Raw genomic sequence first — 26,396 nt, forward strand, 5'->3', positions numbered from 1 at the left:
TTAAAAATAATATTTCAGAATTTATTGCCAGAAAGGAAATACACGAACACAACACCAGGGCGAACGGTAATTTAGACATACCGTGCCACAGATTAGTGAGGAAATTCCCACAAAGTTAACCCACTCAAAATGTTCAATAAACAGTCAATTCATGTTCAGTCTATGGATACAAATTCTTTTAAAATTAAGTGGTACAGCTGGGTGTCAGATCATCCATTCTATGACATTAAAGAATTCTTTGAGATGCCTGAGGAGAATATAAGCATTTAAAAGTTGTCTGTAGTTAAACATATTCTTTTGTGCTGTGGTTAATCGTGTGTAATTACAAAGTTTATACTATAAACAATAAAATACCTTATTATATTAGATTATAAGATAGCTTGTTGCGTTAGCTTTTAAAAGCTATCCTTTGTAATTTGGTACACTGCCATGCTTCAAATGTATTTATAATGTATGGACAGAAGTTTATTTTGTTATTCTGTATGTTCTAGTACATCTTGTATGACGAAGCAATATCATTGTAAAATGATCTATGGTGAATAAAATTCTTGAAATTCTTGAAATTGCAAGGATTCTGGTTTTACTGGACTATGTTTTCAGTCAGCATATTTTCTCCAATAAAGCTTTATGATGCACTGTTTCTGTATAATGGGCACTTCATGCCAGTACAAATATGTCCAAATTAGTATTGTAATGACAAAAAATGGGTTAAAAAGGGGCTGTCTTCGCATGTCTGAAAATAACTTAAAACGAGCGCCAAAAATGACGTAAAACTGGAGAGACTGCACATATACAAAAATGTTACTAATAAAATTTTTACTCTTTCAAGATACAAATCATAAGCTGTGCATTTTTGATGAATTCTTCGATTGATGAGTTAAGTATCCAGAAAGCATGAAAATCAAATTATTCTGTGTTAACCTTATGTATGCATACTTATTTTTTCTTGATTTGTGTCAAAGTATATATATACACTCCTGGAAATTGAAATAAGAACACCGTGAATTCATTGTCCCAGGAAGGGGAAACTTTATTGACACATTCCTGGGGTCAGATACATCACATGATCACACTGACAGAACCACAGGCACATAGACACAGGCAACAGAGCATGTACAATGTCGGCACTAGTACAGTGTATATCCACCTTTCGCAGCAATGCAGGCTGCTATTCTCCCATGGAGACGATCGTAGAGATGCTGGATGTAGTCCTGTGGAACGGCTTGCCATGCCATTTCCACCTGGCGCCTCAGTTGGACCAGCGTTCGTGCTGGACGTGCAGACCTCGTGAGACGACGCTTCATCCAGTCCCAAACATGCTCAATGGGGGACAGATCCGGAGATCTTGCTGGCCAGGGTAGTTGACTCACACCTTCTAGAGCACGTTGGGTGGCACGGGATACATGCGGACGTGCATTGTCCTGTTGGAACAGCAAGTTCCCTTGCCGGTCTAGGAATGGTAGAACGATGGGTTTGATGACGGTTTGGATGTACCGTGCACTATTCAGTGTCCCCTCGACGATCACCAGTGGTGTACGGCCAGTGTAGGAGATCGCTCCCCACACCATGATGCCGGGTGTTGGCCCTGTGTGCCTCGGTCGTATGCAGTCCTGATTGTGGCGCTCACCTGCACGGCGCCAAACACGCATACGACCATCACTGACACCAAGGCAGAAGCGACTCTCATCGCTGAAGACGACACGTCTCCATTCGTCCCTCCATTCACGCCTGTTGCGACACCACTGGAGGCGGGCTGCACGATGTTGGGGCGTGAGCGGAAGACGGCCTAACGGTGTGCGGGACCGTAGCCCAGCTTCATGGAGACGGTTGCGAATGGTCCTCGCCGATACCCCAGGAGCAACAGTGTCCCTAATTTGCTGGGAAGTGGCGGTGCGGTCCCCTACGGCACTGCGTAGGATCCTACGGTCTTGGCGTGCATCCGTGCGTCGCTGCGGTCCGGTCCCAGGTCGACGGGCACGTGCACCTTCCGCCGACCACTGGCGACAACATCGATGTACTGTGGAGACCTCACGCCCCACGTGTTGAGCAATTCGGCGGTACGTCCACCCGGCCTCCCGCATGCCCACTATACGCCCTCGCTCAAAGTCCGTCAACTGCACATACGGTTCACGTCCACGCTGTCGCGGCATGCTACCAGTGTTAAAGACTGCGATGGAGCTCCGTATGCCACGGCAAACTGGCTGACACTGACGGCGGCGGTGCACAAATGCTGCGCAGCTAGCGCCATTCGACGGCCAACACCGCGGTTCCTGGTGTGTCCGCTGTGCTGTGCGTGTGATCATTGCTTGTACAGCCCTCTCGCAGTGTCCGGAGCAAGTATGGTGGGTCTGACACACCGGTGTCAATCTGTTCTTTTTTCCATTTCCAGGAGTGTATATGTGTTGAAGTATATTAATAGGCTGTCAAAACTTAACTGACCTACTAAATTCATTTTATATAGGCAGAATACCCTGCTACAAAAGGGAAAAGAAGACAACCAGCGGAAAAATGGTCCTGTAGAAGCACAAAAAAGATGACTATGTTCCTTTTTAAAAGAATCTGATATAAATGTGGAAAAGCAACTGCTTCAATCTTCCAATCTTCATTCTGCCTGCCACACCAAAAATTTTGGCATTTGAACAAATTTGTGCTTCTTTATGCTGAAAGAAAGGAGTGGGGAGACCTTTATGGTGGAAAAGAGAGGAGACAGTGCCAGTGGCAGAGAAAGAGAGAGGAATCAGCGATGGTGGGAGAGAGAAAATGGCAGTGAAACAGAAAGAGGGATGGATGAAGACAATGGCAGTGGAGCCAAAGAGAGAGTAGACACTGATGACCAGTGAGAGATAGTGGATTGAAAAGAATAAGGCAGTATGGACTCCCAGACCAGCCAACTTCAACCCCCCCCCCCCCCCCTTACCCCACCCCCCCGCCAACCCACCTCCTCCACCCCAAACTTCCTATGTGTGGTAGAGTAAGCGTCAGTGGGAAAGAAATGCAAAAGAAGACAGTGTATGTGAGAGAGCAAACTGTGAAAGTGGGATATACTGTAAATTAAGGGAAGAAAAAGGAGACATGGGAGAGAGACATATACAAGGTGTATGGAAATTCCCATTACAGACTTCTAGGCTTTGTAGAGGAGAGAGCATACATAATATTTTAATAGGAACCCATGTCCAGAAATGTATCATTTCTGTTCCATGATGGTTTCAGTTCAAATGTTTAACTCATCCATTTCTGCTTGAGAAACTGAGATAGGCATGATACAGTACAATTATTAGGTAACAATTCAAAAGGAAACATAACAAGATATACATTTATCACTTGACACATATTTTTATATTAACACTTAAATATTATAGGTTTACATTATTTCAAAACAAAAAGAGCCCAGCATACTGTACGTAACAGAACAGTGTTACAGTAAATAAATCAGAACTGTGTTTTCTCTCCACTCCTACGGTGGTGCTTGGTTCAATATTGTGAATTTCTTTGCTCATAAGTGTTTCTTTTGTTTTCCACGTTTTTACTCATTGAAGTTATTGTTGTTGCTGTGAGTCATCTTTTAGATATTAAAGGGAGAAGGTCATTGTTCCTAAAAGTGTTGTGTTCTTGTTATAAAATTATATCATAAGTTCATCCACAACAGGTCATGGGCCCAGGTTTGAACACTTCAGGCTCTGAGAATTATGGTATTCATTCATCAGACTATATATCAGTCATACAAACATTCTTAAACTGTCAAGAGAAGATCAGTGGGAAACATGGAAATGACAGATTCAGCTTTGTTTAAAGGAATGTCCTCTTTATTCAATTACAGATGGTATATATCAGTGTCCGTCATTAGTGGAAGGAGAAGAACTGTCCAAAGCATATGAGTGCTGGCAACAGGACAATGTTCGTGCAGCTGGTATCATTGGAATGGTGCTTGATGAGAAACCTGCTGTTCATGTAAGAAAGAAGACTGACGCAAAGAAACTTGGGATACCCTTATGTCAGTATATGATCAATCTCCATTGCAGCGATTACATATGGTGTTTGATTGTTTATTTGAAACTTCAAGAGATGATGTCACGTCTATAACTAAACACATGTCACTACTTGCGAACATTTTCCACGACTTGTGCAGTGAACTGAACAAAATTAATCCAAATGTAACTTTGCCCCTTTCGCTGCTCCATCATAGTATTTTCAAAACAATAGGACCCGAATATCAATTTTACAGATCAACCTGGTATCATGTTCCTGAACCTGAGCAGAACACAGCTTCTAATTGAGAATTTGCATTTGATTGAGAATTCGCTAGCTACACAGGCAGCTGGTGCTTTCTACACAAAATCAAAATCGAATGAGCTACATCAAAAACAGAAGAAATTTGCAACAGAGGGGAGTAAGTCATAGAAGAAAGATAGTCGTATGTGTCTGTATTGCAAGAAAGCTGGACATGTAATTGCAAACTGCCGAAAGTGCATGGCCGCAGAAGAAGCAAAAGCAACAGCTAACAACAATAACAATTCGAGTTCCAGTTTAAAAGTGAGCAACAAACCAAATACATTTCTAGCCAATAATCTGTTGTCTCATGTTAATTTTGATAGTGCAGATTCTTGTATTTTGGACTCTGGTACGACACATCGTATTTCACCAAATAAACAGCATTTCGCTACATTCGAAAAGTTTCCGATTCCACGATGTGGGCAAACAGTTGACAAATAAGTTATTTTTGCACATGGGACTGGCAGTATTTATATTGTAATATTCATAAACAAAAGTTGCACACCTGCTTTGCTTGAAAATGTGTGGTATGTACCTGATGTCAGATACCAACTTTTCTTTGTCCATCAAGCTACAAAACATGGATACAATGTGACACGATAACAAAGGTGTTGTCATTCAGAAACATAGTGAAATAGTCACAACAGGAAGACTGGTTGGTTCAATATACATTATGAACATGAGAGTTTGTCCTCCGGATCAAGTAATAATTAACTTAGCAACTTCAGAAGAACAACTAAAATGTTGGCATGAGAGACTCGGTCATCAAGATAAACATCATGTACAAGATGTGCTCTCTTGTTTTGAAACATCAGTTAAGTGCCCTGATACCACATCGTTTTGTGATGGATGTGTTCTTGGCAAATCCCACTGTAAACCATTTAGCCATCGCAGGGATCATCCACAAACTGTCAGTGAGTTGATCAATCCAGATGTTAATGGACCTATGTCTGTTGACTCTATAAATGATTTTCGTTACTATGTGATTTTCAAAGATGATTTTTCTCGTTTCATTCAGATATATTTCATGTGAAATAAATCTGAAGTGGCTAACAATTTGAAAAGATTTTTGAAGGAGTGTGATGCTATTGGTCATAAGGTAAAAGTATTTTGGTCTGATGGTGAAGGAGAGTTTAATTGTAACATGAGACTGTGGTACTGAGTTTTGTCTTATGTGTCCAGGCACTCCTGAGCAAAATGGTGTTGTTGAACAAGCAAATTGACATATAGTTGAATTAGCTCACCCAATGTTAATGTCTAGTAAGTTACCTAATCATTTTGGACTCGTGCATATGACACAGCCATTATTCTACTCAATCATATAGGGAAGTCAAGTGTTGAAGGTAAAACACCTTTCAAATTGTGGACTGGCAAAGTGTTTAACGGTTTTAACTATCTATGAATTTATGCATCAAAACACTATGTTCATTTGCCAAAGAAATTTCGTTCAAAGTTTGATGAAAAGGGTATACCTGGTCATTTAATTGACTAAGTGAATGACAAAGATGGTTACAAGATGTGGACACTGTTAAAACATCGTGTGATTAAATCAAACATTGTTGATTTTCAACCAGAAAAGCTATGTATGACTGGAAATTTTATTGAATTGGAATCTACTGTTTATCAGATTGAAACTAGTGACCAAGAATATTTGAATAAGTTACCAAATTGACATCCAGTTCATAAAACATGTCTGCCAGTAAAACTTAGTGACTACAAATTAGGATACCTGGCTCACCACTCTCAAGACGCAAATGCGTTAGTTTGCCTGACAAAAGCAATCCATGAAGAGCTTGCACCAACAAACTTCAAGGAAGCTATGGATAGTAGTAATTCCAATGAATGGTTTAATGTGATGAAAGAAGAAATGAAGACATTTGAAGAAAATGATACCTGGGACTTGGTAGAAATGCCTAAAGAAAAATATGTTATCGATAATTGATGGGTGCTTCATATTAAATACAACCCTGGTGGATTGATTGATCGACACCATGCTCACTTGTTTGTGTGTGGTATGTGTTGTTGTGCCAGGCCTGATTATGATGAAATGTTTAGTCCAGTTGCTCATTATGATACTATTCATGTTGTAACAGTGATTGCAGGTGAAGAAAATTTGAAACTTGTTCAGTTTGACATTAGAACTCTATTTTTATATGGTGACTTGGGTACAGAAATATACATGGCTCAACCAGAAGGTTTCGATGATGGGCAGGTCATGTTTGTTAACTCAAGAAATCATTGTATGGACTTAAGCAATCACCTCGTTGCTGAAATAATAAGTTTCATTCATTCAAGAGAAAAAATGGACTTATCGCAGGAACAACTGAAAGTGTGGTGAATTCATTTATAGACATGTTAAAGTCTGAATTCAAAATAACAGTGGGATCCTTAGACTCATTTTTAGGTATGCAAATAGAGTAATGAGAGTTTATTTCACAGCAAGCATACACCGTGAAAATTCTACATCGTTTTATCACAGCTGATTCAAAACCATTAAAAACTCCATGTGATAATGAACAATTAGACAGTGAATATAGCAATACTCTTGACAACAACTTTCCTTATTGTTCGGCTGTGGGATCATTAATATGCCTGGCATGCTCTACTCGTCTAGATCTCGCTTATGCTGTTTCAAAAGTTGCTCGATCTATAGCTAAACCCACTTCTTCTGATTGGAATGCTGTAAAATTTATTTTCAGATATCTATGTGGTACTTCATACATAGGTCTCTTCTATATTTCATCTGGTGGTAAACTTTGTGCCTAAGCTGGTGCTGATTTTGCTGGCAACACTCTAACAAGATGATCAACAAATGGTTTTGTTTCAATGATTGGTGATATGGTTGTATCATGGACATTTCAACTGCAGAAATCAGTTGCACTATCCACCACTGAAGTGGAGTTCATTGCTGAAAGTGAAGGAACCAAGGAGTTAGTATGGCTCAACAGACTGCAGTTGGAGATCAGTGGAAAAAGAAACACACCAATATTGTTCATTGACACTGCAAATGCCATTAAACTAGTGAAAAACACAGAGTTCTACAAATGTTCTAAGCACATTGAAGTATGGTATTATTTTGTGTGTGAACTCTATCAAAAGGGGGCTATCAATGTAGAATATATGCGTTCTGAAAATCAACTTGGTGACAAGTTTACAATGCCTTTAAAATCAAACAAATTTAAAGCAATGTATACCAAGATAGGACTTCATAACTAATGTGTTTTGACCTCTTGTTTTTTATTTAAAAGTTGTTCAGTGCACCACAGTTTGATTTGGGGGGAAGTGTTAAAGTAAATAAATCAGAACTGTGTTTCCTCTCCTCTCCTATGGTGATGCTTGGTTCTGTGTTGTGAATTTCTTTGCTCCCAAGATTTTCTTTCGGTTTCCATGTTTTTACTCTTTGAAGTTTTTGTTGTTGCTGTGAGTCATCTTTTAGATATTAATGGAAGAAGATCGCTATTCCTAAAAGTGTTGTGTTAGTGCTATAAAATTATATCCTAAGTTCAGCCACAACAAACAGTACTGATGCATTACAACAGCAGCTTGATATGGCAACCACCAACATTGTTACAGACATTGTACTTACAAAGCAAGTTCTGGTATAAACTTTCATTCTGTCCAATTTGCTAAAACACTTGATATTCATTGTGAAAGCATATAGAATGTTCTGGAAGGACGTATATTATCATGATTGTCAGGGGATTGTTGTCATTAACAAAATTATGTACAGGTGCTGAGTTAGATGTTTAATCAAGAAATTGAAGTGTTAAATACCTGGCGGCAAATATTAAGAGGCTGTGGAAATGTTGGTGGGTTGACACAGAGAACATCATTATCTTGAGAAATGGCTTAAAAGTTATTACCAAGCAATGTATTTTCATTTGTTGGCTATTTTTATGTCCTACTCTGTAATTAATATCCTTTGTAATTACATTTCTAATTAACTCTCCAATTGTTTACATCACACAACTTTCCAATTTTCAGAATTTGAGGCCTTATTTGTAAATTTTACGTATTTAATCAGATAAAGCATAAGATTTGTACTGTCATTGAGCGTTAGTAACCAAATCCAAACTGTAATTAATTACATAACTAAAATAATACAAGAGACATTATTGTAATTACAGTTCAGATTGATTTTTTATATTTAAAATTACAGATAATACTGAAAAATTTATGTAATACGATATTGTATTTTATACCTTATTCAGCTGTAACATCAGTAGCTTTACGTTTTGCTCATTTTAATTGTAACATCAAAATTGTACAAAATTAATAATGGGTTATTTTGAAATTTATTGTTAAAATTCTATATAAAGCAATGCAGCAAGGCTGCAAGTGAGTTGTTGAGTTGTTGTTTTGTTAGTCAGTGAGAGATTGTGAAGTATGTCAGTCAGTTTTTTTGTTAATGTGACGAGTATGCAGTTCAGTTGTCAATAAATTTTGTGAAGTAGGAAACTGTTATATTCCAATGAGCAGGACATTATACCACCTTGGACTATCCATCTTTCACAATATTGTCCATTAATATGTCTCCAAACCATGCGTGAGAAGTGAGGTGGTGCATCATCATGTTGAAACCATCTTTCCTGATGGAAATTCATTGGCACAGCTTCCAAGAATGGGTCCAATACATTTTGTAGGAAGATCAGGTACGCATGAACTGTTAGCTTGAGGGAAGGAGGTATGGTCCAATCACATAACCATCCAGAATATCCACCCACATGTTAATACCAAACTCGTGCTGAAATCCCTAAACATAAGTGGCCAGGGGTTTTTGTCTGCCCAGACATGGCTGTTTTGCAAATTCGGAACATGGTCTCTAGTGAACTTACATTCTTTTGTTAGCATAACTCAGTGTGGCAACAGGGGTGTGTCAATGCAGCAGGGTAGGAACCACATGCAGTAGTGAACACATTGTGGAAAATTGGACATTGTGGAAAATTGGCTGGACCCATAGCACATACCCTTTGTATGTGGTATGGATGTAATTGTTGCTCACACAGAACATCCCAGACAATACTGAGACCAACAACCATTGCACTTGCAATTGTTCGAGTTGTTCCCATGGGGCACCACAGCCCTGCCCCCTCACGGTGAATGTACTCATTTCATTTCACCACTGCGCAACATGGGGAAAAAGTTTATGCAATGGCATGCTAGACTGTGGAAAATGGTCATGATACAGCCAACTAACAGCTCTTCCATTACCTCAAGCTTCACCACACACAAGGAGCATGACTGTATATTTCCAAAATGTGTATGGAACCATGTTTACATATTGGAGAAGCACAGGCATTGAATAGGTCTTACAGCAAATCAGACAATAAGTGACATCAGGTGGTCATCAGTTGTAGTATACATCATCTTGTCTACCCTACTGCACACCTGGACGAGCAACTCCGGGGCTTTTCTTTTTCTGTCAGCAGATGTGGACATGTTACACATCTGAACTGAAACTGTCGTAGAATGGAAATGGTATGTTTTTGGATGTAGGTTCCTATTCGAAATATTATGTACTCACACCCCTTATACATCCTATAAATTTGTAATGGATATTTCCGAATGCCCTGTACAGACAGCGGCAGTGAGTGGGAGTTGCTGAATAGGAAGCCTTTGCTACAAGCAAACATATTCATACTCCTTCAACACAGAACATTCTAAATCATTTTCCCCAGTCCCAGTAAGGGGAAGGCAGAATGAGGATTGTGACAGCTGGTTCTCACTTTTCTGTCAGGGTCTTTTAAAGAGAAACTTATTTGCCTTTTTTGTGCTCCTACAGAAGCACTTTTCCACTGATTATGTAATGCATGGAATGCTCATATGCTATTTCTGAAGGGCCTTGTCAAATCTTTGAACAGCAAATACAATGGATGTAATTGGTTAGGTGCTTACATGACAAGTACACACTAATGTGAAGGACAGTGTGTTTGAAAAGAAAACCGTAATTAGAGGAAATAAATGTACCTCAATAGACAATGTTGTAGAGAACCGATGGGTAATATAAAGTGGATGTAAACTTTGAAATAGCAGATATTGTTCTTTGTACATAGGTTTAATATTTACTGCATATTTAATGTGGCTATTCATGAGATGCAGGTTAACATGGAGGAATATAAGATGTGATCTGTAAAACAGTTGAGCAAATTTAACTTGCAAAAAGAATCTTGATCTTAGTAGAGCTACAGTCACATCTTAAATCAAGATGATGAATATCTGATGACAGATACACTTGTCTCCTTCAGCTAATGGTAACTATGGCAACTCATTCTATTCCACATAAACACTCACACATATTTGTAATACATGACTGCCAATGTAAATTTTCTAGACTCACCAGTAAGAAACAAAGTAATCAACTCCACTGGCAAGTATTTGAGCCAAAGCAAAGAGTATGGCTATCAGAAATATAACAAAGTAGTTGGTTCCAGCCCTGAAATAGCCAGTGTATGGTGACTGTTTCACCTTTCCTTTGGTTGTAGCTTCTATCATGTCTGGTGCTTCTTCGTCCTCCTCTTCATCTACCAGGGATCCATGATATGAAGACAGACTCTTGAACAAATAATGAACTCTGTTACTTTATAGGAACATGATAGGTATCAGCAAGGCTAAAAAAATATTTAGTTTCTTCCCTTTCCTCTGTTTTAAGATGATAAGAAAAATAACATATCACAAGTAATTTCTTCTCTTACAGCATCAAGTATAAGACCAGCATACAGAGGAGACATTTTGTTTCTGTATAATTTAAAATAGGCATAACCTTTTTTAAGAGGCACCCTATCAAATTCATATTAGGCCACAACCGTCATGTGCAAAATATTCCTCTGGTCTTTGTGAAAGTATTTCTGAAGGCTATGTGTAGTTCTTATGGGGCTGGAAGAGTGACTGTGATATAAGGTGACAGGTAGTTTGCATGCTGTATGGGCACTGATAAGTATGAAAAAGTGTTTGTAGAAAGAATTAATTCCTAAAATAGAAACATGTTTCATTCACACCAATACTATACAAAAAGTATAATTGATGACTGTTGAAAAGAAAGGAGTAAGAGTATTGGGAAAATGTAAACATTATTACTTGCTTTCAAACATTTCCTGAATAAAATACAATAAAAGTACAGTGTGTTTAAAAAAGAACTCTCTAGGTTTAATGTGTCCTAGAATCTGTACAAAGATACATGCACTATTCTAGTTCATGGTGTTTGATTCGTTAACTCTCCATGTTTGGCTCCACTGCATCTGGCAGGTCTGCTTGACCTTGAGACAGCACCAGTGCCATTTTTGTTCCTCCCCCCCCCCCCCTCTGTTCCCCCAGTTCAATCCAGGCATGCATGCAGTGCAGTGCAGATCAATTCAGCAACAATGTGTACTCTGCATCAGAGAGTGCAGTGTGTTATTTAGCTGGTGAAAACTGAGTCAGTTATGACAGTGCAACATAATTTTAGACATCAGTATGGTGGTGAACCACCTACAGAAAAAACTATCTGTCATTGGCTAAAGATTTCCAGGAAATCGGTAGTGTTTTAAAAGCAAAATAGCCAGGTAGACCGAGAACTTCTGAAGACGTTGAACAGATCCATGTTTCATGTGTTTGGAGCCCAAAGGAGTCATTAGCCAGACGTAGTCTACAATTAGGAGTGCCTAAAGATACTGTGTATGATGTTCTGCATTAAATACTTAAAATTTGCATGCCTACAAGTTGCAACTGATACAAGAAATAAAACCTACTGATAAAATCGAAAGGTATGAGTTTGTTGTTGACTTTCTACACAGAATTGATGATGATGTCATTTTTTTTAAAAAGGATTCTCTCTTCTGATGAGGCTACATTTCTTGTCAGTGGAACAGTTAATCATAACTGCAGAATTGAGGAGTAATGTCTGTCTGGTGTGAGTTGATGGAAGATTGTGTGATTAGTCCTTTCATTTTTGTAGAAAAACCAATGAACAAGGATGTTTACTGTGACATGTCGACAGAGTACATCTTTCCCCAACTGGACAACATTGAGGCAGAAAAGGGGCTTGCATTTTTCAAACAAGAAGGCACAGTAACCATGTGCATAAAGCTCTTGACACTTGCTTTCCAGGAAGGTGGATAGGCAGGGCTGGTCCAATATCTTGGCCACAACAAAGCCCAGACTTAACCCCGCTGGACTTTTTATATTGGGGCCACATAAAAATGTTGTGTGCAGTGAAAAGATCAGAGACATCAATCATTTACAGGAAAGATTTACTGCAGTGGTGGAGAGAGTTGCACCTGAAATGTTTGTGAATACATGGCGAGAAATGGAAAATTGTCTCGACGTGTGCAGAGCAACAAATGGATCCCACATTGAAGTCTACTAACATCAAACAAAAATTGAAAGGATTCTCTTTCATGATATGTAATCATTGATGTAATTTTTCATTAATTTCCCCATTAAATTTATACTTAAAACTAGGGTGTTCTTTTTCAAACACTCTGTATATTTGGATATTCAGTGAGGTTATATATTTCATTTTAGTGTAAAATCTTTTCAACTGCCAGGCCTGTTCTCAGGTGATAGGAGGCATTGTATTCTGTGTACTCACTATCTAAAACTGATGTGTTTTGGGAAAATAAAACACATAATGTGACATTATGTCCAGCACTATGTATACTGAATACTTCTTTTGTTGCTTGTTGCTTGATTTGATGTTGATTAACTGAGGCATTGTATAGAGGAAAGTTACATAAATTTTATATTAAGAAAAGTGTTAAAGCATTGATTAAAAATTCAGAAATCTCACTCACATACTGAACAAGGTTGATAAAGAACACAGTAGTATCAGGAATCCTGGGATTCCTAGAAGTCTATCTCCAAGCAAGACATAAAAAGGTTGGCACAAGTGATGAATATTTTTGGTGGTACTGAATTTTGTATGTGTGTACCATGTGAGTAAAGTGCTTACTTTTGAGAACTAAACCAATTAATATCATAAGAAAAGAAGCAGTGAGTATGCTAGATATTTAGGGAGTTTAGGCTGAGTGTCTGAATGGCTGTATATATGAATAGTATCAGTCCAGAGGAAGCAGTGAAGCGGTGAAAAAAAAAAAACCTTTAAATGAAGAATCTAGGAATCTAATAAGGATTTTGAAGACAAGATAAGATTAGGCTAATAACAGTGTGCACATAGACTTTGAGCAGTTATTCTTTCAGTGCTTCCGTTTGCAGAGTATACCCATAAATAAACACAGAGATTTCAAATGATACTGAAACTGGATGCTATATTTATATATGAATGAAGAATGGTTTAGAGAGTTGACATATCACTGTTAATATTTGCTCATATAGACTTTGAAGTTGGTTGCAGTAGTGTTAGCAGCATGAAATTTATGTGAACATTAGACAGAAATACTATATGGGAAAACACACTATTTAGCATATATGTGAATTTCAATGTGAGGTCTCTCATAGAAGTGATTATACTAATGTTTTCAGATATTTTCCAACCATTCAAAACTCAAGAGTAAGGTTATGTAATCAGATATTCTAAGGGAAAGCATCATTCAACAATTGTATAGACCTACTGTCCTCCATTTACTAACATTAGATGCTGTCCAATCCTGTCCTCATAAAAACATACTTCAGAGTATATTCTGTGTGTATACATTCTTTTGAGCTCTTTATTTTGATTATGATGTGATGACAAATTCTGTAGCATTGTAAGATCATACATAGATGAATAAATACAACAAAAAATTGTAGATTAATAGTGCCTGCCAGCCTGATAATAGGGTGCTATTACGTATTAAAAAACAGAGGGCAATGGGTTATGCACACATCTTAGGAATGGTTTCCTAAACTACATCAGTTTAAATAATTACTGGGATTCATCTAGGTTAAGAGTTTGTGTGTGTGTTAGTGTATCAGACTGAGCTGTTTTGACTGCAGACACTCTTCTATGAGTATTATGATACCAAGTTCCAAATAAAACTATTAATTTGAACCAATCTCTTCCACACCAAACAGTTTGAATAATCCAGCATGTGAAGACATAATTGTTAAAATGTCATTTACTTTATGCCTTTTATGTTAAAATATAGTGATTTCGGTTGCCTCATCAGGAAAGAGGGAAGGAGAGGGAAAGACGAAAGGATGTGGGTTTTAAGGGAGAGGGTAAGGAGTCATTCCAATCCCGGGAGCGGAAAGACTTACCTTAGGGGGAAAAAAGGACGGGTATACACTCGCACACACACACACACATATCCATCCACACATATACAGACACAAGCAGACATATTTAAAGACCTTACATGGTATTAGAAGGTGGAAAGTGTAACATGAGGCTGAAATGAAAATGAAAATAAAAATATATGGGGAGAGATAAAGGTGAACTGGAAAGTAACTGGAGATCTGGTGTGAAAAAGGCGAAAAGGTGTTAGTTACAGCTGGGCTATGTTGGACTTGAGTTGGTAGACAACGATGTGCACAAAGGTTAGGTGGTTGTGTTGCCGCCAAAACATGTTAAAGGACGGAGAAATTCGGGAAAATTTCGAAAAAACCGTGTGTAATGTATTAAAAGGAGTGGTTTTGTGGTGGCAGATTATGAAAATGAGGCTAACAATTGTCTGACGAAGAAATAATGACGGTAAAACCTGTGGGAAGCGGCTAAAAATTATTAGTGATGTGGGAAAAACGGAAATGGAAATAAAGCGAAAGTTATTAGAAATAGCCGAAATGGTTGTTTAAAAGGTGAAAGGAACTGTTTGTGAACTAGAAACGGTGGATTTTATAGTAGCGGTAGTGTTGAAAGCGGCAAAAAAAAAAAAAAAAAAAAATTTTTTTTTGGTTATGGTTTGGAAGTGGGTTACGTATTATTGAGTATCCCTATCCCCCTAAGGTAAGTCTTCCCGCTCCCGGGATTGGAATGACTCCTTACCCTCTCCCTTAAAACCCACATCCTTTCGTCTTTCCCTCTCCTTCCCTCTTTCCTGATGAGGCAACAGTTTGTTGCGAAAGCTTGAATTTATACACACACACACACACACACACACACACACACACACATACATATATATATATATATATATATATATATATATATATAAACCTCATCACTGTACATGACTGACGTATTCAAAAAGTACTGTTAACTCTTTCAAAATAGACAAACATTTGGGTCCCTTTGTGTTACTCACATATGTTGATGTTCGGGATATTTGCCTGGAGAGCTTCGAAAGCTGCCTACCAACTGTTTGTGATGGTTTCTTCCCTTCAGACTGATCTTCATTATCTGCATTGTCTCTTGACAGACTCAGTATCATTGTATACTCTGGGTTGTGGACAATATCATTATATAATCCTTGAATTTGGATTTTGCCCTGTTGTAGGAAAAGTACAAAATTCTTTATTGTTTGATGATATCCATACAAAATCTTTTCATCTATGTGTCGTATGATCTATTCAGTAACAACTATGCATAAACATTGATCATCTGTAGTAGAAAGACAAAATTAACTGTCGCATCTAGACCAGGTGTGGTTTATAGTGAAAGGCTCTGAGGAAGAGCCGCCCCAAAATATATATTAAAATATAGTTCACAGTAATGTATTACAGAATTTAAATTATCAGTATGTATTTTGAATATTGAATAATGAGTCAAAATTTATGGACAATATTCATGATTTTTTCTTAAAAATGGATGACAATAAATGTAGACTTAAAGGGAAAAAAAGAAAACATTGGTGAACAATGCTGAGTACTATTTAAAACTTTATATGTGATTTTATGATGCATTTAAAATACGGTCACTGATGGTTAAGTGAATGATGCTATGGTGTAATGGTGATGTTAATGATGTATGGAAACAATCATGGTTATGACAGAGGTGGAATGATGAGTATGACTATGGGCTCCTGTGGTAACACAGACAGTGGTTAAAAGTCAGCAAGGGGGAGAGAAGAAAATGGGAGCATGGTGTTAGGTTGAGCATTGTGACTGAGGTTGGGTAGAGGGGTATATCTTGGGATGGATTTCATGATTTGTGGGTTGGAGTCATTTGAATTTCCAACAGAAGAGGCTAGATAAGGCATGATGGTACATAAGGTATAATATAGATGTAATAGAGAAGCAGAATACCAGCATTTGTGATTATTGGGTGGGATATTGGGTGTTACAGCTGGGTTTAGCAATACATGTATTGGATCTGAAGGAGTTTTAGGAAGAGAAGAAGATGAGGGATGCAGATGAGTTGATACGGGATGCAAGGTGGGGAAAGTAAGCAGATTCAGAAAGGAAGGTGGATGCTTGTCTTTCCAAGATTTCAGGTGCAAATTTTAGAGGAGACACAGATACAGGGAATGTTGGCATAGATGATGATGGGGCAGATGCAGCATTTATGGGTGAGAGTTACTGTAGAAAGATGCAGCCCCCAGATGTGGCCTGTTAATAATTTCAGTAGTTTTAGTCAGTTTTGAGTTTAGTGTTGGATGTTAAGGAGATGTGTATTCAATGTTAGTTTTCTGTTGAGGGTTAGTTCTACATACTTTACTGTATCAGTCAGAGGGATGGATCAGTTGTAAAGAGAGGGACAGAAATGTAGAGGATGTAATCAAATAGTGGTGCAACCAAAGATGGTGACAGCTTTTCTGTGGATTTACTTGAAGTTTTCACACATTACCTCACCCGACCAGAGATGATGGAAGTGGTGTTGGAGGGAGGCTTGGGAGAGTTGAAGAGTGTGGGAAATGGTTAGGTAGGTGTTGTTCTCAGCATAGTGCAGGAGTTAGGTGAGGAGATGTCATTTGGGAATATCTGCAGTGTCAGTGAAGGAGGTTTGAAAGGATAGAGCCTTGAGACAGTAGGGTGAAATACACAGGAGAAGGTGTGTTGGCAGAAGATAAAATGGGCAAGGTAAAGAAGTTAAATGTCAATGTAATAGTTGGACAAAAGCTGCAATAAGTGTTGGGAATGATTAAGTGGGTTGCAAGGTACTAATTGATTCATTGGGCAGGCTTGGCTTTGAGAATTTCTCTGAAAGCTGATGTGAGGCTGAGACATTGATAGGATGAGGTATCTGAGTGTGGTTTATCAGCTCCTGGAAGAGGAGAAGTTTGGCCATTTTCCACTGCTCTGGGCAATAATCTGTGTAGAGGATGGTTTTGGAAATGGTGGCAAGGGCTTTATAATAGGCTCTGGGACATTACTTGAGGTGGTGATTGGTAATTGGATTATGACCAGGTGCAGTATTTCACTTTTTAGAAAGCGTCTGCATAATGTTTTCAGCTGTTGGTGTGTTCCGTTAGTGGAGTGCTGTGCTGTGTAAATACTGGAATTTTATGAATTATTATGCAATGTTGATTTGGACATGAATGCATGTCAAAAGGAACAGGCCCTGTGGCTGCTACAGCCATTATGAAATACATGAAATGTGTTCACAATCATGAATAAATTTCTCATATACTGGTATTTTGGTGTCAGAGGTGGGATAACTATGTTGGTATGTTCATATACATAGGAAATCACTGAATAATCAAAGTTGGGGTAATATGGGATGATGACTGTGTCTTTCAGGTAGAATAAAAAATGGTTGTTGGCTTTGGTGAGGTTGTCAGGAAATGGTTTGTTGTTAACATAGGTTGGGATATATGGGAGTGGGGTTGTTTCTGGAGAGCCTATGGAACTTTTCCAATACTTTGTAGAATTTACAGGTATTTCTTCAGTGTAGTGCATGTCATGTGCCAATGCCGAAGTTGTTACTTTATAAGTAACTGACTGTGTTGCTGGAGCTGTCAAGTGTGTGTGAGCATGACACAGTTATCAGTATGAAGGATTCTCTTTAGATAAATGGAATTCTTGGAGCAGGGCAAGAGCACATGGAGGGACAGTGAGACAGTTATAGTACATAGTTTTGAGTGGAATATGATTGGAAATTGCATCTGAGATAATGTGCTGTGGGAAATCGGATTCATCTGGGTGTTGTCAGGATTTTGAAGGTTGGAGTATGGCTTCTGAGTTGATTACGGATTTGTTCATATTCTGCATGGAATAATCTTGGATTTGTCATAGTGATTGGGAAGGAGTGGGGTGGGTTCAATCTGGTACACAGTTTGAGATCTTGAGAAGGACAGGTAAGTAATCACTGCTAGTTGGAGGAGTAACATCTTCAACTAGCAATCAGAATGCTCTGGCTCCTGGATACCAATCAGATAACAGCCTAAAATTTTGAAGAAAAGTCATCAGCAATGGTGGCTGAAGACTTCTGTCATAAGAAGTCACTGTCATTCTTCTAACAGCCCTGTCAAAGAGAGCAGAGGAGCAGGCAGAGGTTCAGGACACTCTCATGCCATGGGGGTGGGAAACTGCCCCTAAAAGGAAGGAGAACCAGCAATGATCAATGGCATGAGGGTGCAGAAGGCAATGGAAACTGCTGCAGTTAGAGATACACAATGCATATCCACAGGACCCGTGCCCTGTAATTGAAAGGTGTCATAATGATATTCTATGAAGTTTGAAATGTAAGAGGTGAGGAACTGGCAAAAGCAAAGCTGTAAGAATGGGTTGTTAGACATGCTTGGGCAGCTTGCCTGTGCAAGGGAAAGGTCCCAAATTTGATTTTCAATCTGGCACACAGTTTTAATCTGCCAGGAAGTTTCAACTACTCAATCATCCAAATTTTAAGGAAATGGTCATAGACCATTTTTCAGCACAGCACTAGAAACAAATGAATTGAGGTAAGCAAAATGTGCATTAATAGGCTATATGAAGAAATTCTTTTGTTTAACTACTTATTTAGCCTAGTACATGAATTGCTAGAAAATGGGTGGCTACATGTTTCGCCACTGATGTCACATTTTTCTGACCCTTTACTACAACAAGCCATACTGAAAAATGATGTGTTTTGGAGAGGTCTTTAATGTGGTGCATCACTGCACTGTATATTTTCATAATACATGAATACAAATGTGAAAAGTAACAAATAAGGTATACTAGCTTACCAAACACATAATCAAGGTGGTGGCTGCATAGTTTACTTCTGTCAGCCAACAACCTCACAAGACCCATGAAGTCATGGAAACATCACTGTTTTATCTCATGAATTCATGGACATTATGGGCTGAACACAAAAAAATTAAACACCTCAAGTTTACAATTGAAAACATAACAGACATTAAGCATGTAATGATGCTAACATACACTGCATTAAATATATCTCTAAAATGCGTGTTTTAGTATGATTTGTTGTGATAAAGTGTCAGAAATGTGATGTCAGGGGATAAATATGGCCCTTATTGGTATTAGCTTTTGGTGTTATTTAGTAGTTGATTATTATATGGAAACAAGGTAGTAAAGTTTGGCTAGCATGTGATATTCCCCCCCCCCCCCCCCTTGATATCTCGTGGGCTGTGACAGACTAGTCTGCAGCATTGCCAAGGTCAAGGTTCAAGAAAATTGTACAGTATTCTTCAGACATTTATGTGCCAACAATTATATTAGAAAGCTGCTACAAAGCAAAAATAGTGTAAATCTGAACAAAGCCAAAATTAGCATCAGGAGAACCGCACATGAAGCTTTCAGTGAATTCAATAGTAAAATTCTGTCTTACAACTTGACAGAATATCCTAAGAAGTTTTGGTCTCTTGTTAAATGGTTCAAATGGCTCTGAGCACTATGGGACTTAACATCTGAGGTCATCAGTCCCCTAGAACTTAGAACTACTTAAACCTAACTAACCTAAGGACATCACAAACATCCACGCCCGAGGCAGGACTCGAACCTGCGACCGTAGCGGTCGCGCGGTTCCAGACTGAAGCACCTAGAACTGCTCAGCCACACTGGCTGGCTGGTCTTTTGTTAAATTAGTAAACAGATTGTAGCCATCTTTCCAGCCACTCTGTGAGCATAATGACATTGAAATGGAGGAAGGTGCAGAAAAGGCCAAAATACTAGACTTCTTTCTCCAAAACTGTTTCACAGAGAGAGATTGCACTGTAGTTTCTCATTTAAATTGTTGTACAAATGACAAGAAGATATATTTCAAAATAAATGACCAGTGCACAGAAAATCAAATGAAATCACTAAACAGAGGGAAGACCACTGGACATGAAGGGATATTAGTTTGATTCTACATAGAGTACTAGTATGTGAAAGAACTTGCTTTTCTTCTAGAGGCAGTGTCTTTAGGTCTCTGGAGGAGCAAAGTGTTCATAACGATGAGGAAAAAACATAGATCATTAGCATTTTCAAGAAGGGTCATCAAACAGATGCACAGAACTATAGGCCTATAGCTCTGACTTCAATCCGTTGTAGTATTTTGGAATGGTTTATGTTCACATGTTGTGACATTTCTGGAGACCAATAATCTCCTCTGTAGGGACTAACATGGGTTCCAAAAACAATTATAATGTGAAACCCAATTTTCTATGCATGTCCACAAGACCCAGAAAGCACTAGATACAGGTGCACAATCAGATGCTGTGTTCCTTGACATGTGGAAGGCATTTGACACAGTTCAACAGTGTCACCTAATGAACAAAGGACAAGCATGTGGCATATATGAACTATGTCACTGAAATGAAGACTTTCTAGGAAGCAAAACACAACATGTCATTCTCAATAGTGGAAACTCTTCAGATGTAAATGTTACTTTGGGAATATCCAAAGGGAGTGTTTTGATGCTGTTGCACACAAAGAAGTTGCAATGCTGGAGGACTGTAGTGAAATGCAGGAAGACCTGCTGAGGACTGACCCTCAACATAAACATATATAATGTATTGAATATACATAGAGAGAAAGACCCATTATTGTATGATTACATAGTTGTAGAACAACCACTGGAAGCAATTACGTCCATAAAATATCTACAGGAGTGTGCATACTGAGCAATTAGAAATGAAACATCCTCATAAAATCAATAACAGGTAAGGCAGACGCCACACTGAGATTCATTGGAAGCATCCTCAGGAAAATTAGTTCATCTTCAAAGGAGGTAGATCACGAAACACTCATTCGACCAGTGCTTGAATATTTCTCATCAGTCTGAGACCTGTACCAAGTGGGATTCATAGAAGAAATAGAGAAGACCCAAAGAGGAACAGGATGTTTTTGTACAGATTCATTTAGCAAGCACAAAAGTATCACAGAGATGCTCAGACATTTCCAATGGCAGTCACTCCAAGGAAGACATTCTGCATCATAGCATGGTTTACTGTTAAAGTTCCAAGAGTGTATTTTTCCAGAAGAGACAACAAAAAATACCAAGAAAAGGAAATCAAAGAGATTCAAGCCAACATGGATGCTTACCAACAATCACACCACTTGTGACTGGAACAGGAATAGAGGAAGTGTCATTGGTACACAAAGCACTCATTGCCACACACTATGAGGTGGCTTGTGGAATATACATGCACATGTAGATGTAGGTTTGTTCCGAATGGTAGAGGTTGCACTCTTTTCCAATATGCAAACCAAGATCTGTGCCTAATACTAAAATGATTAAAACCAATGGAATGTGAATGAAGACACTGACTGCAACTTTTGAATATATTATCATTACTATAAATTATTGTTTGTGACACAATGAGAAATTTGTTTAGGTGAAGTAAAATATTTAAGTTCAGTCTCAAAGTAATAGATTTCTCTTCGTTTACTGTGCTGTTGACGTAGTTTATGTTATCCTGACTGTAGCATCTACATATGGTACTTAAAGACAGGTTTTTCCCAATACTGTCTTTTATTTCGAGGCTTAGTATTTGAGCTAGGTGTCCACCTGCTTAGTTGGGTGGTACCATGCTTGCCTCTCCTGCAAGCGGGCCCAGGTTCGATTCCTGGCTGGGTTGGGAATTTTCAACGCTCATGGACTGGGTGTTGTGTTGTCCTCATCATCATTTCATTCTCATCACTGTCACGCAAGTCGCCCAATGTAGCATCAAATGAAACTTGGCGGCCGAACTTCACCGAATGGGGCCTCCCAGCCAATGGTGCCATACGCTCATTTCATTTCTCTCCCTCTCTCTCTCTCTCTCTCTCTCTCTCTCTCTCTCTTTTTTTTTGAGCTAGATGATCGCTGAAGCCTGCACTGAAAATGTTTAGTGAACTGTTGTATACATTCTCCTTGACTAAATGTCTAAAACTGTTTTGAAAGTTTCTGTTTTTACTCCAGTAACAGCGGTAACTTCACATTTTAAATTGTAGGATGCAGCAAGGTTCAAAAGGGCCTATATGTTTCTACTTTTTGTAAGAAAATCAGTATCAAAGTTTTCGCAAGTTATTAAATCACATTTAATTTATTTACTTTCTTTAGCAAGTATTCCAGTTTATGAGAGAAAAGTTCAAAATTTCCAGAAGGTGATTGTAAACTGCCACAGTAACCAAGTTCAACTTAATAATTTCTATAGCTGTAGCCTCATAGTCCCCTTCAACATTAATTCAAGTCAGGTAGGGTAGTGAAACCTGCATTTTCCTTTACCTGGATTGCCAGCCCATTGTGTGTGGTAGTAGGAAGACAAAATGAATTTTGTTATTTCTCATGCTGAGTTAATTCAGAGTTAGCCCCATGCTAAGAAATGCATATTACTGAGATATCCTTTACCTCATCTTTGAGTCCTTAGAGGCAGGTCATTATTGTGTGACAACCAGTGTCTTTTATTTACAGACATTCATATGCACAGCCAATTCTTAGCTATTGAATTCTTTTCCAGGAAACAAATGCACAAAATACACAATTTTCAAAATACAGCAAAGGGCAATAATAATAATAATACCCAAATTTTAGTCAAGCTCACTGTAATTAACTTTTCAAATTCTTACAATGAAATCAGACTATTTTTGACGAAATAATTAAATTGGATAGATAAAAAGTCTACTGATTAAGTGGTGGCATAACACAAACATAAAGGAAGGTTATAAATAGACAAACTTTTGGAGCCGATGTTCCTTCTTCAGGGAGAAGAGTTGAAGGGGAAGGAAGAGGGGTGAAGGAGAAGGACTGGAGAGGTCTGGGAAAAGGTGTAGATTTTGGGAAAGTCACCCAGACCTGCAGGTCAAGGGAGACTTCCTTCTCATCCCAGCTGGTAAGCCTCCCCTGACCTGCAGTTCTGGATGACTTTCCCAAAATCTATCCCTTTACCGAGACCTCTCCAGTTCTTTTCTTTCACCCCTCTTCCTTCCCATTCAACCCTTCTGCCTGAAGGAGGAGCCACTGGCTCCAAATCTTGCCTAATTATAACCTCCTTTCATGTTTGTGTTCTGATGCCACTTGGTGAATAGATTTTTTTATCTATCCAATTACAGTATTTTTTCAAAATGTCAGAAATATTGACTACACCTAGTGAGTACATTTACATCTACTTCTACATCATCTACATCATACTCTGCAAGCCACCTAATGGTGTGTAGTTGAGGGTACTTTCAGTACCACTATCTGATACCTCCAACCCTGTTCCACTCACGAATAGTGTGTGGAAGAATGATTGTCAGTAAGCCACTGTATTGGCTCTAATTTCTCAAATTTTCTCCTCATGGTCAATACGCAAGATGTATATGGGGGGAGGGGGTAGTGATATATTGTCTGACTCCTCCTGAAAAGTGCTGTACCGAAGTTTACCAATCAGTTTTACATTGATTGATTGACTGATTTTGTTTGGTTCCATTTTATCACATTTTGTACAAAGTCTGTACTTGTAATATAGGACAAGTCAACTTAAATCTATTTTCTTACAATATTTAACCTATTTATTACAATTTAATACATCAAAATTACAATACTTATAATAATTTTGCATACATTTTTGACCCAGTTTTTTAGGTCCTGAAAATTATTTATGTACTTCATTATGCTCATATTTACATTATTTACATATTTCTCTCAGTATTCATGTTCTCATGTTGTTTACATATCATAATAAGGTCAGTTAGTTACAGTACCTCTACAACAGTAACAGTAGCATTTTTCATTCATTGATACATATACTCTTCTACATTACAAAAAACTTTTTCCATTAATTAATCCTTTAAACATTTTTGGAATGTCTTTTTGCTCATATTGCCCTCAAACTCTTTGGAAGGCACTTTATGAGTTTGACACTCGAATATTGAGGATCTTTTTCAGCAACTCTCAGTCAGTGTTGTATACTTCTCAGCTGGCCTTTGTTTCTTGTTTCATATTATGAACGTCTGCATTTCTTTCTAGTACTGCATTTCCTTTTATTAAATATATTACTGTTTTGTAAATGTATAGAGATGGAAATGTCAGCATTTTTACACTGTGGAAAACAGTTCTGCATGACTCTCTCTGTTTCTTGTTCAAGATGGTCCTAGCAGCTCTTTCTTTTCTTCTTTTTTTTCAATGTAAATACTCTTTTTGTATTTTTGCTGCTGAAATTTCCTCAAACAGTAATACCATATTGTAGGTATGGATCAAATACAGCATGGTACACTGTACATAGAAGCTTCTTGTTGGCATAATGTGCAAGCCGTTTCATAACTAATATTGCAGTGCTTAATTTACATCAAACATCATCTGTATGTTGACTCCACTGGAGCTTATTGTCTACTGTAATCCCCAAAAATTTAATAGTGGTAACTTCTCCCAATCTTGTTTCATCTATGAATATATCTATGTGTTCTTTCTTTTCTCTATTTGTGAACACCATGAATATTGTCTTTTTTAGATTTAAAATTAGGTAATTTTATAAAGTTACTGTGCTGTGTTATTCATTGACGTAAACACACTTCTTTCCACATTTTTTTCCATTCACTAGTGTCATGTCATCTGCATATAGTACTTTTTATCTTTATCACTGAGATCAATATTGTTTACTAATAGGTTGAACAGAAGTGGACCATGTACAGATCCTTGAGGCACTCCATACTTAATATTTCTGATTTCAGATCTGCATTCAGTTTCTGTTTCCATATACTGCTTTCTGTAGCTGATGTATGGTTTTATCCACTTGGCTGCATGTCCATGAATACCATATATTTCAAGTTTTTCAATAAGTGTAGTATGGGTGACTGTGTCAGATGCTTTAGACAAATCCAGAAACATAGCAGACACAGAGTTCCTATCATCTAATGCGTTTATAATGGATTCTGTGAGGCTTGAGATGGCAGTTTCTCTAGATTTCCCTTTTTGGAAACCATGCTGTGCTGGAATCAGAATACTGTGTTTCTCCAGGAAGGTGTTCAACCTACTATGCATGAGCATCTCTAGTAGTTTTGAGAAGCCAGAGATTAAAGACAATGATCTGTAGTTATTTGGGTAACTTTTGTCTCCTTTCTTAAATCTTGCTACTACTTTGCTTACTTTTAGTTTTTGTGGGAATACTCTATCTCTAAATGAGCAGTTTGAAATATCCAGAAGAGGTTTGATTATTTCTTCATTCACATGTTTTATTAAATAATTTGATACTTCTTCATCTCCTGCAGACTTTTTGAGTTTTAATTTCTGGATTATTTTTATGTGTTCTGGTTTTGTCACTGGTTCCAGGAACATTGAGTGGGATGGTTGGCCAAGTTTTTAGCCTGCCTCAACCACTGATGATTTGTTTCCCCTTTTAAATTTTGTATAGCATCTATAAAGTAGTTGTTTAGTATATCAGCAATTTTTGTTCCATCTGTAACTAAGTTGTCACCAATCTTCATTGACTTAATAAAATTGCTGTTTTCACACTTTTTTGGCTGTGTCTTGCACTATTGATTATATCCCAAGTTGTTTTACTTTTTTGATCTGAATTTGATATTGCTCTGTTTATTGAAATGGTTTTTGCTTCCCTTATTAATTGCCTGTACTTCTTCTGATATTGTTTATATGTCTCCATGTGCCCTGCTTGTCTAAGTTCCTTCACTCTAGTCCCGAGTTAAATTATTTCTTTCGTAATCCATTTCTTACTGTGACCCTGCTTTTTCTGATAGGCTTCTTTGGGAAAGACTACAAGAAAGTGATGCATTAGTGTGTCAAGAAATGCATCATACTTCTCATTTGTACCTTGTGCTGCATTGTTTCGACACATTCTTCTTTCCTCAGTGTCGTTTTGAAAATGTTCATGTTTTGCACATTGATAATCCAGACTATTTCTTGTAGACTTTCATATCAAAAACACCAGTGATAGTTAGGTACAGCACAAACAGCACTGTCCATTATCATGGAACAGTTTCTAACCTGAACTTGC

At 38.0% G+C, this 26,396-nt stretch overlaps 1 protein-coding gene across 2 annotated transcripts in view; it reads right to left on the bottom strand.

Annotated features, from left to right (window-relative positions):
* Window positions 1-26,396, bottom strand: part of LOC124594829 (ATP-binding cassette sub-family C member 4-like) — a 316,274-nt gene that overhangs the window by 97,923 nt on the left and 191,955 nt on the right. For both annotated transcript variants that reach the window (XM_047133276.1, XM_047133277.1), the window contains 2 exons: window positions 15,426-15,608; window positions 10,607-10,821 (listed from right to left, as the gene is read on the bottom strand). In XM_047133276.1, coding sequence (XP_046989232.1) covers window positions 10,607-10,821; window positions 15,426-15,608 — 398 coding nt within the window. The remainder of the gene's footprint in view (window positions 1-10,606; window positions 10,822-15,425; window positions 15,609-26,396) is intronic.

This window comes from Schistocerca americana, chromosome 2, assembly GCF_021461395.2.
Source record: "Schistocerca americana isolate TAMUIC-IGC-003095 chromosome 2, iqSchAmer2.1, whole genome shotgun sequence".
Lineage (NCBI taxonomy): Eukaryota > Metazoa > Arthropoda > Insecta > Orthoptera > Acrididae > Schistocerca > Schistocerca americana.